This window comes from Bos mutus, chromosome 7 (genome assembly GCF_027580195.1).
Source record: "Bos mutus isolate GX-2022 chromosome 7, NWIPB_WYAK_1.1, whole genome shotgun sequence".
In the NCBI taxonomy this organism is placed as follows: Eukaryota; Metazoa; Chordata; class Mammalia; order Artiodactyla; family Bovidae; genus Bos; species Bos mutus.
Genome location: NC_091623.1, coordinates 12,147,829 through 12,167,935, shown reverse-complemented (window position 1 = coordinate 12,167,935; position 20,107 = coordinate 12,147,829). Strand labels below are relative to the sequence as shown.

Sequence of the window (20,107 nt, the reverse complement as noted above, 5' to 3'; positions counted from 1 at the left end):
GATGTTAATGATCTTTGGAAATAAATGTCTAGAAATATTTCACTGATGAGTATATATATCACAATACACTGATATAAATATACCAATTATGGCCAAATGAATATGTTTGAGAAAATTCTATTTTTAAAAAATGCTTCTTATTCAGAGAAAGGTTCAACATTCAACATTCATATGAGGTTACAACATTCATCCCAAAGCCTCTTGTTTATAGCTTTTCATCTGTTTATTTAGTCTCCTTATAAAACAGCACATAGTAGGTACTCAATAAATATTTAAGCAAAACATGAATTTAGTCCTAGTGTTGTAAATATCCAATTAATAATGCAAAAATAACCAATTTAAAGATACAGCCTGGAGCCACATGTTATGCATATATGTTAGATTTTATTATTTTTTCCACTGAGCAAAAAAAAGATTTGAAGTGATTTTGAATAATAATATATTTATAACAGAAGAGTTACAATGAATAGGAAAGTAATATTACAAGCCATACAGCAGATTTTCAAATTTGAACAGCAAATATAGCATGAGCTTTTAAAATGCTAAATTTAGGGTCTCAGGCCAAAGATTCCAATATAATAGGTCTGTGACAGGCCTTATTAGAAAATATCATTTTTAATAAGAATCTCTGATTCTGAAACAGCTGTTCTCAGAATCATGCTATAGAAGTACTCATGGGAGAAATAGTCCCATATAAAAAGAGAAGAGGAAAAACAAACCCCGAATTTGTTTCCACATTTCTGCCTTGAATTTAGCTCTTGCCTTCCTGGCAATCAACACAAAAAGTAATTAAAGAGGAAGCAGCCATTCGCTGAAAACAAGAGGCCTGGTGGTTTGTTAGGGAAGGTTAATAAATTGCTTCAAATCTCTTTGTAAACAGGCAGTGTATGCACATGAAGGAAAAAAAATTTCCTTAGCATTAATAAAAAGTGATTTATCAGATGGTACTTTATGTAAAACACATTAAGTAACAGGAATGAAAATGTCTTTAAGAGCAATTTTAGAGAATATAGAGAAACATCATCAAATGGGTATTCTTATTCTAATTCATTTTAAAGCATCAGGAAAAATTTTACGCACTGCTGATGGGATTCTAAACTGGTCCAGCCTCCTTGAAGACCAAGACAGGTGCACTTTCCTTATACTCTACCATCCCACTCCCAGATGAAGTCCAGAATCAGCAAACTCACTTGTGTACTACATGTGTGTAAGACAAGTATCAGCACTTTTGAGATTTGCAACCAATTTGGATATTAGATATTAATAAAGAAAAATGGATAAACTATGGTACATGCATACAATGGACTACCACAATTAGAGAAAAATGAGTGAACTAGAATTATATGAATCCACAACAATAAAGTTCATAAATAAAACACTGAGCGGGGGAAAGCCACTTATAGACGTTTAAAAACATGCCAAATAATTCTGTGTATTGTTTCAAAACATACCTATATTGTAAAAATACAGAGAAATTCGTGGAGTAAAAACCAGAGTCAAAAAGGACAGTTACTCTGGAGGGACTGGAGAGGAAGGAACCTGGGAGGACTATGGGCTCAGCTGTATTGGTGATGCTCTGTTTCTTTAGGAGGGTGCAAATTACATAGGCGATTGCAGTATTTCTGAATAATTTCATGATAAACAAATGAAAAATGTGAGGGCATAATGTTAAACCATACCCTAGTAAAAGTTTAAAATCCTAGGGATACAACTGAATGTGGTCCTTTCCAACGGTAACAGGAACAGAAGGTGAGGACAAAGAATGGATAGGGAACAGGGTCCTTTCTACTAGAGCAGTGCAGTGCATCCCAGATGGAGCTTTCAGAGGCTGAAGAGTTCAGGGAACCTCTGCACGGCAAATATACAGCAGCCAATAACAGTGTGATTCTAATCCATATGAACTGATAGGCAACTCAAAGTGAAGTGAAGTGAAGTCGCTCAGTCGTGTCCGACTCTTTGCGACCCCGTGGACTGTAGCCCGCCAGGCTCCTCTGTCCATGGGATTCTCCAGGCAAGAATACTGGAGTGGGTTGCTATGCCCTTCCTCCAGGGGATCTTCCCGACCCAGGGATCGAACCCGAGTCTCCCACATTGGAGGTGGATGCTTTAACCTCTGAGCCCCACAAATTAGGAAATAAAAGCAAGCTACATAAACAATAATACTTAGTATTAATATAATTGGGTTTTCCTGGTAGCTCAGATGGTAAAGAATCCACCTACAATGCGGGAGACCTGGGTTCGATTCCTGGGTTGGGAAGATCCCCTGGAAAAGGCGATGGCTACCCACTCCAGTATTCTTGCCTGGAGAATTCCATGGACAGAGGGGCCTGGCAGGTTATAGTCCATGGGGTTGCAAATAATCGGACACAACTGAATGACTAACACTAACATTTTAAAAAGAGAAGATTTATGTATACTTGTAAATTTGCAGAAAGTTGTATGCTGCTAAGTCACTTCAGTTGTGTCCGACTCTGTGCAACCCCATGGACGGCAGCCCACCAGGCTCTCCCATCCCTGGGATTCTCCAGGCAAGAACACTGGAGTGGGTTGCCATTTCCTTCTCCAATGCATGAAAGTGAAAAGTGAAAGTGAAGTCGCTCAGTTGTGTCTGACTCTTAGAGACCCCATGGACTGCAGCCTACCAGGCTCCTCCATCCATGGGATTTTCGAGGCAAGAGTACTGGAGTGAGGTGCCATTGCCTTCTCTGAGAAAGTTGTATAAAGAACCATAAATAGATGCTGGCCTGAGAAGAAGGTAAACATTTCACTTTATACCCCATTACATCGCAAACAGTTTTCGTAAGAAGTTTCTATTACTTTATAATTAATCAACAGAACTCTCCAGCAAGGGCTTGGGGAAATGTGTCTCAATCTTGGCCACCTTCAAAACCATCTGGATACATGAAAAATTCAACTTCCAGACCCCACCCCAAATTAGAACCCCTGAGATTAGGGTTCAGTACCAACATTATTTTAAAAGCTCCATTACAAAGAATCCAATGTACACAAAGGGAGATGTTAAAAATGCAAATGGCAATGTTTCTGTTATGAAAAGCAAAAACACCAGGTATACTGATCTCACAGAAAGCCATCAATTCCTAGTAGGAAGAACTAGGGCTACTTAGAGGTTCGGTTGAAACTTTGGAAACAAGATCTGATGTGTTGTTGGGAAGCTTTAAAGCTTCGAACCCCAAATTCCATGCAACTGAGTTAGGAAGAGAAATTTACCCTAGGAAAAAAGTATTCCCAGACAACAACCAAATACACATTTCAGTAGACTCCTAGGAAACATCTCATTTTGACTGATACTACCCTTAACTGGGGGTTGGGGAGGTATTTACTTAATTACATGTTTATTTCAGAATTTAAAATATATTCATAAACCAAAGGAAAAAAGTCACCATAATGCCATATCCTTCACAATGATTTTGGAATAGAGCCTTCTATCTAGATGGTTTGCACTGCATATATTTACATATATAATTTCTCATACAAAAGTGGAATCCTACCGAACGCCAGGCTCTGTAACCAGCTCTTTTTCATGTATTTTAACAAAAATATTCTTTTATGTAATACTACCTCTGGATGGGTTGACCAAGACCAGGTAACTATAAAATGTATCTTCAAGTAGCTGAATAAACTACTGTGTTTAAAGGAGTTAACTCAGAATGAACACTACTATACTGGGCTTCCCAGGCGGTGCTAGTGGTAAAGAACCTGCCTGCCAATGCAGGAAACAGAAGAGCCATGGGTTTGATCTCTGGGTGGGATGATCCCCAGGAGGAGGGCATGGCAGTCCACTCCAGTATTCTTGCCTACAGAATCCCATGAACAGAGAGCCTGGGTGGGTACAATCCATAGCATCACAAAGAATCAGACACGACTGAAGCAACTTTGCTGTTGTATACTGAAAAAACAAATTTAGTGTTGGCAAGGTTTACAGCTCAGGTGTTGTCTTATGCAGTGACTGGTCACTACTCTGGTTCCTTAAGGCGGCCCCTGGTTCCTGAGCTCCAGGCACGCCTTCATGCCATCAGTGTGAAAGAAGCAGCTCACATCTCATGTGAACACCCACCGTGTCAGCTACATCCTGAGTAACAAGAGGAAGGGCTCTACCACCGCTCCATTCTGTGGGGCTGGAGCCTCAGGGTTGACGATTCTTATCTGTCTTACATCCTGAGAGTTCCAAAAGAGTAAGTGCCAGGGGGGTTATATTTGGTTAATGTCTTTCAAGGATAACAACTAAGACCAAAAATTCATAGTGGTTTCACATCCTTTAAAAAATATTCTCAAAGCCTGTAAAGCTGATATTATCAAACCTTTGTTCTATAGGTGTCAGACCTGAAGCTGTTAGAAAGGGAGTGCTACACTAACATACAGACGAAGCCAGACTCTACAGCCCAAAATACTAGTGACACAGACTCTGGCAGGAACAAAACTCAATTTACTGAGCACCTATTACACGCCAGGTGCTTCATACACTTAATTTTTATTTCTCACAATAATCTGCGATTTAAGCAGTATTGTAGGAGACAGGAAGAATAAAAGAAAAGCAGGCCCTGGGAAGTGCCGCAAAAGAAACTAAAGAGCCTCTTGATGAAGGTGAAAGAGGACAGTGAAAAAGTTGGCTTAAAGCTCAACATTCAGAAAACGAAGATCATGGAATCCGGTCCCATCACTTCATGGCAGATAGATGGGGAAACAGTGGAAACAGTGGCTGACTTTATTTTTCTGGGCTCCAAAATCACTGCAGATGGTGACTGCAGCCATGAAATTAAAAGACGCTTACTCCTTGGAAGGAAAGTTATGACCAACCTAGATAGCATATTAAGAAGCAGAGACATTACTTTGTCAATAAAGGTCCATCTAGTCAAGGCTATGGTTTTTCCAGTGGTCATGTATGGATGTGAGAGTTGGACTATAAAGGAAGCTGAGAGGAGAAGAATTGATGCTTTTGAACTGTGATGTTGGAGAAGACTCTTAAGATACCCTTGGACTGCAAGGAGATTTAACCAGTCCATCCTAAAGGAGATCAGTCCTGGGTGTTCATTGGAAGGACTGATGTTGAGGCTGAAACTCCAATACTTTGGCCGCCTGATGCGAAGAGCTGACTTATTGGAAAAGACTCTGATGCTGGGAGGGATTGGGGGCAGGAGGAGAAGGGGATGACAGAGGATGAGATGGTTGGATGGCATCACTGACTCGATGAACATGGGTTTGGGTGGACTCCAGGAGTTGGTGATGGACAGGGAGGCCTGGCGTGCTGCAGTCCATGGGGTCACAAAGAGTCGGACACGACTGAGCGACTGAACTGAACTGAATTATTGATAAACTGGATGCTATAAGGCATGAGACTCTTGGAACAAGTCCAGAGGGAACAGTTCATAATCTTGAAAACAAGATATGATCCTGAGGTCGGAAAACCAACCTGAGACTGTTTCTCAACTGGTGTCTCAGAGTCACATCTTTTACGTATCTGCTGGAAACTCTATAGATAAGAATATTAGTCTTAGTTACTGATTTGTTATTGATTACTGTTTCCTAATTACTCAATGGTTAATGATCATTTTGTTCTTTGGCCCTGAAGGCCACATGAGTTATAGTTTAATACCCCGCATATTCTTTCATTCATGGCTGAAAGTACAATAAAGCCGGCTTGGATTCAGTTTTGGCGCCTTCACCTTGGAGCGGTGTTGGTTCCCTGATCCTCGCCTTTTTCTGAATTCTTGTGTCTCATTTCTCATTCTCTCGCTGTATAGCGCTTTCAGAAACCTTGCTTGTCGAGCTAGTCTCGACACAGTATAATCTCCATTTTTATAGGTGATAAAATTGAAACACTGAAAAGTCAAGTAATTTAGTAAAGGTCACATAGTTGTTAAGTGGAAAAGTGGGATTTGTACTCAATTATAACACATCTTTTTTTTTTTTTTTTTCTTTAAATAAAAGGACACCATACTGCTTTCAAGGCCCTAGGTGAAGTAACTAGTGAATGGTCAGGAAATTGGTGAATTTGTATGGAAACCTGCATTTTCTGGCTCTAAAGCTTCCACCCTTTCCCGATACTAACCTATCTACTTACATTTTCAATCCAGTTCAGTTCAGTCGCTCAGTCGTGTCAGACTTTGCGACCCATGGACCGCAGCATGCCAGGCATCCCTGTCCATCGCCAGCTCCCGGAGTTTACCCAAACTCATGTCCAGTGAGTCGGTGATGCCATCTAGCCATCTCATCCTGTCATCCCCTTCTCCTCCCGCCTTCAGTCCTTCCCAGTCAGCTCTTCACATCAGGCGGCCAAAGTATTGGAGCTTCAGCTTCAGCATCAGTCCTTCCAATGAATATTCAGGACTGATCTCTTTTAGAATGAACTGGTTGGATGTCCTTACAGTCCAAGGGACTCTCAAGAGTCTTCTCCAACACCACAGTTCAAAAGCATCAATTCTTCAGTGCTCAGCTTTCTTTATAGTCCAACTCTCATATCCATACATGTCTACCAGAAAGACCATAGTTTTGACTAGATGGACCTTTGTTGGCAAAGTAATGTCTCTGCTTTTTAATACGCTGTCTAGGTTGATATTATCAAGAGATAAAAGAATCCTAGTGACCCATCCAGTACTGGCCAAAGTCTTGGGTTTTATTCTGTTTACGTCACGTTAATCCAGCACCCGTTTCATGGGTGCTGTCAAAAGACACAAAAATCCTGAGTCAGAGACAAAGGACTTATTACCCATGTTGGTTTGCATCAGCTGTTCAGTCCCGTAGGCAGAAGGCAAAGGGCTCGCCATGGATGCTGCTACTGTGCATGCAGTGGGTCGTTAATCAGCAGAAACACTGAGCTTGAGGACTGACTACTTGTACAACAAACAGAAGCCAGCTTTCTCATTGAGGGGAGATGTCACTTCTTCTCTCAATACTGCTTACTGCAAGTCCACCCCTGACAAAAGCTTAGGTAGGGAGAAATCGGGTTTTCTTGGTATACTTAGCAGGTACATGCAGAGATGCTCAGGGCCGATGGCAGACTGCTTCTATCAATATAAGCATGACCTTGAGGTCCATGAAACAACAGCTACTTAAAGGGAAAGCATAAGAGAATGTTCTATATGTATGTGTTTAAATCTTTATAATCTATTTATTTCTTTACTTCTTTAACTGATTCACAGTTAAAAGTTTGCTAATTAACTAGTGTTTTAAAGCTGTGCTCAATCATGCAGTATAAAAAACCAGTATCTCTCTATGTTTCAGACAGATCTAGAGATCCAAATAGATTCAGATTTGATTTGTTTGCCCTGATTCCATAGCTTGTGTTACAAACTTTTACCTAATGTTTGGTTGTCTCTCTTTTCATGACATTAGCTGCCATTTCTAATTATTGCCTAGATGTATAATGACATTAGGGATTGAAAAAAAAAAAAGTGGGGGGGGTACGGTTATATTCTAATTCCACTATTCCCTCTTTGCTAGCTGGAATACTGATATAAAGGGAAAATTCTTCTCATCATCTTTTTGGAAAGACATGGTAGCTGCTTGATTCTCCCCTTTATCTTTAAATTCTCATTCTCCAAAGTGACTAATGACTTCTTATTTTAAATATCATGAATTCATTCTAATACCCTCCAAGGTGACCAATGCATCTTTTTTTAGAATCATAAATTCATGGACATAAACATACCCCACTGGACATCCCTCTTAAACATGTTCAAGTCTACCAGTCAAAAACAAAACAAGTCCCTTACTGGATTTCTCACCTCCTCTTCCCAGCCAATCTGCTCCAGTGTCGTCTACTAACTCTATTTCCTAACCTCTCACTTACTGTTGAACCTTCTATAACTGGAGGGTTAAAGTTATAACCTCCCACCACCCAGACATAATGGTTCTTGCAAAGGTCACTAGTCACATCCATTTTGCTAAAACCAAGGTGGACTTCTGAGGCTTCATCTCATTCAACTACTGTGGACCACTTCTTCCTTGAAGCACTCTTCCCCATGCCCCCACGATACTGTGATGTCCTGGTTTTCCCCTACCTCTCTGGCTACTCCTCCTCTGTTGGTTGTTCAAGCTTATTCTTCTTACTCAGCCATGACATGTTGGCAGTTCTAAGGCTCAATCTTGGAACACTGTCTTCTTCACTATACTCTCTGCCAACAGGATCCCATCCACACCCAGGATTTCACTCCCCACCTTACACAAAGATGTCTCACAACAAATCTATATTGTTACCTTTTCTCTCTCCCTCTGAACTCAAATTTTATATTCAACTGACTACATGACAGCTTTCTTAAGGTCTAAGAGTGTTTCTATCTACTGCATACAAACATAAAGTCAATACTCAGTCATCAAAAAGAATGAAATAAGGCCATCTGCAGCACCATGGATGGACCTAGAGATTATTATACTACGTGAAGTAAGCCAGGCAGAGGAAGACAACTACCAAGATGTCACCCAAATTAGGAGCTTGGAATTAACATACACACACTACTATATATAAAATAAATAACTAACAAGGACCTACTATATAGTACAAGGAACTCTACTCAATATTCAATAATAACCTGTATGGCTAAAGAATCTGAAGAAGAATGGATATGTGTATATCTATAACTGAAGCACTTTGCTGTACACCTGAAACTAACAACACTGTAAATCAACTATACTCCAATAAAATTAAAAACAAAACTAAAGTCAGGATCCATGAAAAAAAAAAAAAAAAAATCATCCTCTTCCAGTAAATGCCACCATTCTCCAACCAGACGCACAAATTACTCTCATCTCTGAAAACACCACTTATTTATCTCAGCCTCATACCTATCTGTCATCAAGTCCTGTTGATTTATCTTCTAACTGCCTTTCAATTATGACTCCTTTCCACTTTAACACTACATCCCAGTTCAAACTACTGATACCTCTCACCAAGGCCACTGCAAGGGCCTACTGATAACACTGGTCTGATCAACTGTGTCCTTTCTCCGCATATCATCTGCACTGCAGCCAGTGTAGAGGTGATCGTGCCAAGCCTTTCAGTGGTTTCCCATGGCTTTTACACAAACTCCCAACATGGCCTACACTCTGTGTAACTTGCTTATTTTCTTCATCTTCATATCTTCATTGAAAAGCATGCTCCCCTAGAGAGCAACCATTCACTCTGTCGTCTACGTGTTGTTGTTATTGTTGTTGTTTTTAATGTGAAAGAACTTTGCACATGCTGCTTCCTTGGTCTGAAATGCTCTTTCTTCAATTTAACTCCTCCTTCACACATACATCACTTGCTAAAGGGAGCCTTCCCCTGACCTTCCTGACCAGATCAGATCCCAGTACCACAGGCAGTCGTAGCCTCTTGTACACAACCTTTGTAGATTTGTCATATCTGTAATTTTACATTTCTTTATATGACTTTTTGGTTTATGCTAATCTTCTCCATCAGGAAATTTCATGGGAACAGAAACTATGGTTGCTTTGTATTCCTAGTGCTTGTCATGTTAGATGTCAAGTTAGTATATGCTGGATGAATGAACAAATGAAAACGAATGGATAAATATCCAAGTTTGTTGAAATTAATATGTGTTGTCCTTTTCCAGAAGGCTTATGTTTGCTCTCACTGAATGTACTTTATATAAATATTTTATGTACACAGAACAGTGCCTATTCATTGATAAGAATGTTATTATATTAATATTATAAATATGTTATTATCATAAAGGTTAGTTGTTGTTATCACTGAATTCATTCCTTGTGATAGAAACTATTTTCAGGTTACTTCTGAATCTATTCTTGAACACCCTGTCCCTTACCTAACTCCATTATAAAACCAGACAAAATCACCAATTCATAATTTGTTTCCCTTATAATTATTGCCATGAGACACAGTTCTGGTTAGTGAAATATAAGTGAAAGCTTTCTGGGAAGCTTCCAAAAAGGTATGGACTTCCTGAAAACAGGAGAAGTCTTTGCATTCCTTTTCACTTTTTCCTCATGCGAATATCAACGTGATGTCTAGATTCACAGTAAGTATCTTGCAACTATCAGGAGAAGGCAAAAAAACTGCAGAGCCACTAAAGCACCAGAAGTGGCCACCTACTTCAGGCCTTTTTGTTCAATGAGAAAAGTAAAACCTATTTTCTTTTCTATTACTTGTGTATAAAAATACTCCTGATATTCTGCTAACTAGATTTTCTTCCAGACAAGTTACCTTACATGGACCAAGATATTTTTTCCTCTTTCTTTTTATTTTCCCTTCTTTACATCTTTTTTCTCCTAATAAAACTTCTCTGTCACTCTCCCTAATAATGTAACCAAAATAAAAATATCTATATAGGAAACAGAAAATTAATTATAATTTTAAAAACTAAAGAAAGATTTTTAAAATTTCTTTAAAGTGAAAGACAGTTGTGTCCAACTCTTTGTGACCCCAAGGACTATGCGGTCCATGGAATCCTCTAGGCCAGAATACTGGAGTGGGTAACCTATCCCTTCTGCAGGGGATCTTCCCGACCCAGGAATTGAACCGAGGTCTCCTGCATTGCAGGCGGATTCTTTACCAACTGAGCTATCAGGGAGGCCTAGTTAATTTACAAATATATGGAAATCAAAATAACATCTGTTTGGTGATATGGCATAAAACAGAATTTAAGTTGCTTTGCTTTTGCTCATTCTTAGATATAAGACCAAATTTTAAAGTATTCTAATGTCTATTCAAATACATGAATATTAGCATGTGATATATTCTAATGTGTTCAAGGGTCAAATATTAAATAAGCAGGAAAATAAATCAGATACTCTACAGACATACTTTGACTATGTGCTATAGAGTATATTTACTTTTTTCTAAAAATTAAGTGTAGGAAGTATAAATAATACTTTAAGAACTCATAAATCTGAATAAGTAGATTAAACTACGAATCTTAACCCATGAGACCAGGATATTTCACCTATATTCCAAATATGGCATACAATTTAGGTTTATATGTTGAGGGTAAGTCTTAGCCTCGTGTTATGTCCTTAAAGCAAAAACGAATATGAATTAAATTATTTTGGGCCAGTGCCTTTTCCAGTCTGTTCTCAGTTCCCCATCTATAAAACAGGGAAGGTAGACCACCAATAAAACATGGATAGCAGACTTCTCTACAGAGCCTAGAAACCAAGTCTCCAAGCTCTCTACTTCTGATTGATCTTCTACACATGATTTCCTTTAAAGAAAGAGCTCAGTAACTAAAAATAACTTGGAAACTACTGGACAAAATGATCTCCTAGGTCTCTTCTGATATTAGTTTCATGATGAAGTGATTTCTTTAAACTCCTAAATTTTAAATAGCAAAATCCTATACAGCAAATCTGTTCAATTAAATATGTACGTAAGAAAATTCATGTGACAATGTGGTCTTGATTTATTGCCAGAAATATATCCAAATAGAATTCGTGTTTTTACCTTGTGAAAATGCCATCCACGATTCCAATTGTGGCTTCCTCTGCAGGTACATAGGAGCCAATCTGAGCCATGACAGTAATCAATGCAACTTGTTTTATATACGAGCTTTTTCCACCCATGTTTGGTCCGGTAATTATCATTACTCTTTCCGAGTCCCCCTAGAAAATTAAAAAGCAATTTCACTTATTGTACCAGAGGGGGTTCTATATAATATCTATAATTTATTCCATAAATGGGAATGTATTAGGCAAAGATTATGCTGTGGTATTTAAATGTCACCCATTAAGCATCACAAAGGGAAAGAAGCTCTCTGTTTTCAATTTGAACTGTGATATTACAGAACAGTGAATTCTCAGCAGTGCACAAGGTTGTTTCGGAGTATAAAAAAGGAAATAACAAGAATCAACCTAGATGAGATAACCCCTATGGTTTTCTCTTTAAATAATCATTAATCTGCTTATGAGTGTCTTTTATATTACTTACATTTAAAATCTATCAATTTCCATATGTCCAAATCACAGGTATTATTTATCTAACTGCAGAAGGCCTAATCTGAATTGGTAGCACATGATATTTTTAGTTACAGATTTTAATATAGACAGTAAAGAGATTGATAATACCAAATTCTAGGTATCAATTTTATCAACATTTAATTACTTACTGGCATTTCACCAGAATAAGTGAAAAAGGCAGAAAAGCTGCAATGCTTGCTGTGATTTAATTTCTAGAATTTACCTGTATTAAACAATTCTAGTACTTGCCAAGTATATCCTAAGAAAAACCATCCAACTGCAGTCCTCTACAGAGGAGTCAGCCTTAGGCATCCACGTGCTTTATTATGTGAACACAACGCCCTTGGCTATACCTGCCTGGTCAAGAGTAGCCGATCCATAACTGACCAACAGCCTAAGAGAAGACATAAACGTCTTCTGAAACTAGGCTCATCAAATCATCTCTTGGGAGTTGAAATTGAGAACCATGGAGTGCGTGCGTGCATGCTCAGTCATTTCAGTCGTGTCTGACTCTTTGAGCCCCCATGGACTATATACAGCCCACAAGGCTCCTCTGTTCATAGGATTTTCCAGGCAAGAATACTGGAGTGGGTTGCCATGCCCTCCTCTGGGGATCTTCCTGATGCACAGAGGGAACCCGTGTCTCCTGTGGCTCCTGCACTGCAGGCAGATTCTTTACCACTGAGCCACTGGAGAAGCCCCAAGAACCATGGAAAGGATCAATCTATTGATAACCAGAGGAGAGGTTGATAAGAAAGGCAGAATGAAGCTACACAACACTGGGGACCGTAAATGAGAAGTTATGAGGAACCAAAAGGTATGACAGGGGTGAAAAGAATAATTATCAATGATAAGGAAAGAAAAAAATAGAGAAGAGCCAAGAGGAGTTGAGATGCCTCATGCAAATAATGGGGGTATCAGATTAAAGCATTATAAAGCCTTATAATTGAGGGGATAAAAAGTAAACCTATTCCATCTCTAAGTTGTAAAAGTGAAAGTGTTAGTTTCTCAGTTGTGTCTGACTCTTTGCAACCCCATGGACTGTAGCCCCCCCAGGCTCCTCTGTCCATGGAATTCTCCAGGCAAGAATACTCTAGTGGGTTGCCAACCCTTTCTCCAGGAGCTCTAGCCAACCCAGGGTAGAGTCCCCACATTGCAGGCAGATTCTTTACTGTCTGAGCCACCAAGGAAGCCCTGAATGATACAACTTGTGAGCAAACATTTTTTAATTTTTCTACAGACATTAAAAAATAATAAACCTATTATAAACAAACATTTGGCATATGAAATGCTTTGAAAATTCAGATTAAATGAGCAGAGTTCTTTTAAAAAATTGATAAAAAATAATATAATAAATAGAAAATAATCCAGTATATATTAAAGATTTTAAATCTATAATTAAAAGTCCTTCAACAAGAAAAACTCAAACTGAGATAACTTTCCCACTAAGGACAGGGAAGCCTGGCGTGCTGTAGTCCATGGGGTCGGAAAGACTTGGACACGACTGAGCGACTGAAAAACAAAATAGAAAAAAATAGTATCAATCTTACAAAAACTATTCTAGAGAATAGAACAATAGGGAACTCTTCCCAAATCATTTCTGAAAGCCACCATGATCTTGACACCAAAACCTGACCAAGAGCATTACAAGAAAGAAAACTTACAAGTCAACTTTATCCACAAATACATACACAAGACTCCTCAATAAAATATTAGTAAGACAATCCAAAGATATATAAACCATTTAGAATTTTTGAGGAAAACAAGGTGGTTTAATATTCAAAAGGCAGTTAACAAAATAAATTAACATTATAAATAACAATAAAATAACATTAACAAAATAAATTAAACATCCATTCACTTTTAAAAATGCAGGAAAAGGAAATAAAAGGTATAAGGATTAAAAAGAGAATAATGAAACTGTCATTACTCCTATATGTCATTACTATGTTACCAGAAAATCTAAAGTGATCTATGAAAATTATTAGAATCTACAAATGAAATGAGCAAGCGCTTTAGGTACAAGTTCAGTATTCAAACGCCAACATTATTTCTACATTTTACCAACAAGTAACTGGAAATTTTTTAAATGATCTAATTTACCACAATATCAAAAGAAATCAAATATCTAGGAATAAACCTAATACAATGAACAAGACTTCTACAGAGAAAACTACAAAATATTATTGAAAGAAACTGAAAAAGGTAAACAGTGAAAACAAGGTTTCTTTTAAAATAAATTTATAAAAGCTTTTGAAGGCTTGATGCTTTTGAACTGTGATGTTAGAGAAGACACTTGAGAGTCCCTTGGACTGCGAGGAGATCAAACCAGTCAATTCTAAAGGAAATCAGCCCTGAATATTCACTGGAAGGACCGATGCTAAAGCTGAAGCTCCAACACTCTGGCCACCTGATGCAAAGAACCAACTCATTGGAAAAGACTGACGCTGGGAAAGCCTGAAGGTAAAAGGAGGGGAGGACGGCAGAGGATAAGATGGGTTAGACAGCATCACTGACTCAGTGAACATGAACTTGAGCAAACTCCGGGAGATAGTAGAGGACAGGGGAACCTGGCATGCTGCAGTCCATGGGGTCACAAAGAGATGGACGTGACTTAGCGACTAAACAACAACAACATTGATCAAAAGATGTCATTAAGAGAATACAAAATCACAGAATATATGATATACGTACTATATATTTCCCAAAGACTTGGATGCAGTGTACATAATGAACTCCCACAAACCAAAAGAAGGACAAACTTCAAGAAAAATGGTAGAGGAAAAAAAATTTTAAATGACAACACAAAAACCCACAAATGATCAGTAAGATGACAGTATACTTTAAATCATTAAGAAAACACAAACCAAATCAGGGAGACAACATTACTTTACTTAATGGCTACAGTTAAAACCAAAAACTGTCAGTATTAAGCTTTGGCAAAGATGTAGGACAACTAGAATTTTTATATACTGTTATTAGGGGAGTAAATTGAAAACTATTTTGGAAAACTGCTTGGTAGAGTCTACTAAAGCTGAAAGTAGACATATCTGAACAATTCTGCTCCTAGGTACATGTCCAACAAATGTACATGATGTACACTAAAAAAAAAAAAACATGTAAAAGAATGTTCACAGCAATACTTTCATAATAGTACTAAATTGGAAGTAACTCAAATGTTTATCAATAGAACAGAAAAGTTATATATTTTTACAATGAAATTCTCTATGACAATATAAATAAGCAATATGCAAAAAAAAGGATGAATCACATAAAACCAATGTTGAATCAAAGAAGCCAGATACAAAGAATACATATTGTATGTTTCTATTATATACAGCTCAAAAACGAGAACAAAAATAACCAAATTATTATTCATTGGTAAAAGAAATTAGGAGAGTGGTTACCCTTTAGAGGGGAAGGAGTTAATGGGAGGCCCTCCCTCCCAAGTGGGGATTTTAGAATGTGTTCCTTCCCTTACTATTCTTCTGTTTCTTGACCTGGTTTTGGATACTTATATGGGTACACTTTGTGAAAATTCATTAAGCTGTACACTTATGATTTGTACCTAATTCTGTATGTTATGTTTCAATTAAAGTTATCTTCAAAAGGAAATGAATACACTCTCACAAATTAACCTACATGCAGTACAACTGTAGAAGTTAATTCTGAAATTTATTTGATAGAGTTAAGTCAATTCAACTTTGAAGAATGAGCTGGGACAGGAGACTTTGTAAAGCTATAGTAATTAAAAGTGCAGCATTGCTTTAGGAACAGGTAAACAGAGAAGTAACAGCAAGCCTGGACACAAACCTATACTGGCCTGTGAGACATGTGAGAGTTAGGATCACAAACAAGCAGAAAAGACGCCACGCTCAATAAACAATGGTGGGATAACTGGGTACCCACATAATAAGAGTCAGACTGGAATCTCACAGCCTTTAAATCAATCCAGATGGATGAAAGAAAAAAATATGAAACGCAAGCAATCTTTTAGAGGAAAACATGGAAGAACAACTTAATGACATGAAGGTAGGGAATAACTTATTCACAAGATAGAATAAGCAATATATAAATATAAATCATACAGGAGAAGACTAACATATTTGATTAAATTTTTAAAACCTCTGTTATTAAAAGCAGTCACCAAACACAAAATGAAAAGGCATATAACAAAGAAGTAGTGCTCCTACTTATTAGGACCATCAAAACAATGGAAAAATAGGCAAAGGACATAAGTATATTATATACACAAAGGCCAAAAAGTATTTATCAGAGAAAGGAAAATGAAATCAGCAGCATTTTCCAAGGGACCTACAAGCTATTCCTCATAGTCACATAAGGGAAAAAAAAAAAAATTAATTGTGAATATTTCTGAAGGAATAATTTTTAAGGAATAACTTTTTACATTTATCATACTATCAAAAAGTTTAAAAGTTTGCTTAAATAGCATGTTGGAAAGAACATGGACAGCAATTTGGAAATGTTTACTGAAGCTAAACAGCCCATATACTGGTCTACATGACACAGTGATTCCCCTTTTAGAAATCTAGGAAGATACACAAGCACTCAAAAAGACATTTATAAAGCTGTTCAGAGTAATAAACACCCTCTTCCAACAACCCAAGAGAAGGCTCTATACATGGACATCACCAGATGGTCAACACCAAAATCAGATTGATTATATTCTTTGCAGCCAAAGATGGAGAAGCGCTATACAGTCAGCAAAAACAAGACCAGGAGCTGACTGTGGCTCAAACCATGAACTCCTTATTGCCAAATTCAGACTGAAATTGAAGAAAGTAGGGAAAACCACTAGACCATTCAGGTATGACCTAAATCAAATCCCTTATGATTATACAGTGGAAGTGAGAAATAGATTTAAGGGCCTAGATCTGATAGAGTGCCTGATGAACTACGGAATGAGGTTCGTGACATTGTACAGAAGACAGGGATCAAGACCATTCCCATGGAAAAGAAATGCAAAAAAGCAAAATGGCTGTCTGGGGAGGCTGTGAAAAGAAGAGAAGAAAAAAGCAAAGGAGAAAAGCAAAGATATAAGCATCTGAATGCAGAGTTCCAAAGAATAGCAAGAAGAGATAAGAAAGCCTTCTTCAGTGATCAATGCAAAGAAATACAGGAAAACAGTAGAATGGGAAAGACTAGACATCTCTTCAAGAAAATCAGAGATATCAAAGGAACATTTCATGCAAAGATGGGCTCGATAAAGGACAGAAATGGTATGGACCTAACAGAAGCAGAAGATATTAAGAAGAGACGGCAAGAATACACAGAAGAACTGTACAAAAAACATCTTCATGACCCAGATAATCACGATGGTGTGATCACTGACCTAGAGCCAGACATCCTGGAATGTGAAGTCAGGTGGGCCTTAGAAAGGATCACTACAAACAAAGCTAGTGGAGGTGATAGAATTCCAGTTGAGCTACTCCAAATCCTGAAAGATGATGCTGTGAAAGTGCTGCACTCGATATGCCAGCAAATTTGGAAAACTCAGCAGTGGCCACACAGCTGGAAAAGGTCAGTTTTCATTCCAATCCCAAAGAAAGGCAATGCCAAAGAATGCTCAAACTACCACACAATTGCACTCATCTCACATGCTAGTAAAGTAATGCTCAAAATTCTCCAAGCCAGGCTTCAGCAATATGTGAACCGTGAACTTCCTGCTGTTCAAGCTGGTTTTAGAAAAGGCAGAGGAACCAGAGATCAAATTGCCAACATCCGCTGGATCATGGAAAAAGCAAGAGAGTTCCAGAAAAACATCAATTTCTGCTTTATTGACTATGCCAAAACCTTTGACTGTGTGGATCACAATAAACTGTGGAAAATTCTGAAAGAGATGGGAATACCAGACCACCTGATCTGCCTCTTGAGAAATTTGTATGCAGGTCAGGAAGCAACAGTTAGAACTGGACATGGAACAACAGACTGGTTCCAAATAGGAAAAGGAGTATGTCAAGGCTGTATATTGTCACCCTGTTTATTTTACTTATATGCAGAGTACATCATGAGAAACGCTGGACTGGAAGAAACACAAGCTGGAATCAAGATTGCCAGGAGAAATATCAACAAGCTCAGATATGCAGATGACACCACCCTTATGGCAGAAAGTGAAGAGGAACTAAAAAGCCTCTTGATGAAAGTAAAAGAGGAGAGTGAAAAAGTTGGCTTAAAGCTCAACATTCAGAAAATGAAGATCATGGCATCCAGTCCCATCACTTCATGGGAAAGAGATGGGGAAACAGTGGAAACAGTGTCAGACTTTATTTTTGGGGGCTCCAAAATCACTGCAGATGGTGACTGCAGCCATGAAATTAAAAGATGCTTACTCCTTGGAAGGAAAGTTATGACCAACCTAGATAGCATATTGAAAAGCAGAGACATTACTTTGCCAACAAAGGTTCGTCTAGTCAAGGCTATCGTTTTTCCAGTGGTCATGTATGGATGTGAGAGTTGGACTGTGAAGAAGGCTGAGCACCGAAGAATTGATGCTTTTGAACTGTGGTGTTGGAGAAGACTCTTGAGAGTCCCTGGACTGCAAGGAGATCCAACCAGTCCATTCTGAAGGAGATCAGCCCTGGGATTTCTCTGGAAGGATTTATGCTAAAGCTGAAACTCCAATACTTTGGCCACCTCATGCAAAGTGTTGACTCATTGGAAAAGATTCTGATGCTGGGAGGGATTGGGGGCAAGAGGAGAAGGGGACGACAGAGGATGAGATGGCTGGATGGCATCACCAACTTGATGCACATGAGTTTGGGTGAACTCTGGGAGTTGGTGATGGACAGGGAGGCCTGGCGTGCTGTGATTCATGGGGTCGCAAGGATTTGGACACGACTGAGCGACTGATCTGATCTGATCTGATCAGAGTAATACTGTTTGTATTCATAATAGACAAAAAAATGGAAAAAGTCTAATTGTCTATCATTAGGAAAATGAATTGATCTACTTTGTATAATAATTAAAACAATTATTTACAATGCATAATACAATAAGAAACTTTCACTGGGGTATATGTATGTACAGTTTAAGTATATACAAAAATAATTATGTCATATTAAGATACATCTATATCAAATAAAAGAATAAAAACCATCCATACGGATAATAAATAACACCAGGATAATAGTGAGGACAGGAGGTGAAGAGGGAGGAAAAGAGATGGCAGTTAATTACATATGACCTTAGCTATATGTGTAATCTTTTTACTCATTTCAAAAAAAAACCTAAATTTTTACAAAATGTCAGTCTTCATGATATTTAAGTGAAGGGTAAATGAGAATCTATTATATAGGTTTCTGTACCTTTTCCTTTGAAATATCAGGTAGTTAAAAGTTCATTAAGTGAATTACCTTAAGATTTAATTATTTATTCATGGATAATCATGAACAAAGAGAAGGCAATGGCACCCCACTCCAGTACTCTTGCCTGGAAAATCCCACGGACGGAGGAGCCTGGTGGGCTGCAGTCCATGGGGTCTCTAAGAGTCGGACACGACTGAGCGACTTCGCTTTCACTTTTCACTTTCATGCATTGGAGAAGGAAATGGCAACCCACTCCAGTGTTCTTGCCTGGAGAATCCCAGGGACGGGGGAGCCTGATGGGCTGCCCTCTACAGGGTCGCACAGAGTCGGACACGACTGAAGCGACTTAGCAGCAGCAGCAGCAGCAGCAGCTTCCTTTTAGTGCTTTGGCAACTGCTCCACCCACTTACGGAGAAGCCAATGGCACCCTACTCCAGTCCTCTTGCCTGGAAAATCCCATGGACAGAGGAGCCTGGTAGGCTGCAGTCCATGGGGTCGCTAAGAGTCAGACATGATTGAGTGACTTCACTTTCACTTTTTACTTTCATGCATTGGAGAAGGAAATGGCAACCCACCCCAGTGTTCTTGCCTGGAGAATCCCAGGACAGGGGAGCCTGGTAGGAGGCCGTCTATGGGGTCACACAGAGTCAGACACGACTGAAGCGACTTAGCAGCAGCAGCAGCAATCATGAATAATCAAGTAACTCTTTACAAAGACACTAGTATAACTTACGAAAAATCCACTTAAGTTTCAAACATTTTGTTATTTGGACTTCTTAGTGTATTACACAAAAAACAAGTACTACAGAAAAGCACAAAATGGAAAATGAAAGAATACAGCACAAAGCAGATAG

General features: G+C 38.5%; 1 protein-coding gene across 3 annotated transcripts in view; it reads right to left on the bottom strand.

The window, feature by feature from the left end:
• Positions 1 to 20,107, bottom strand: part of MSH3 (mutS homolog 3) — a 182,690-nt gene that overhangs the window by 25,448 nt on the left and 137,135 nt on the right. For all 3 annotated transcript variants that reach the window (XM_005904548.2, XM_070373062.1, XM_070373063.1), the window contains exon 20: positions 11,417 to 11,574. In XM_005904548.2, coding sequence (XP_005904610.2) covers positions 11,417 to 11,574 — 158 coding nt within the window. The remainder of the gene's footprint in view (positions 1 to 11,416; positions 11,575 to 20,107) is intronic.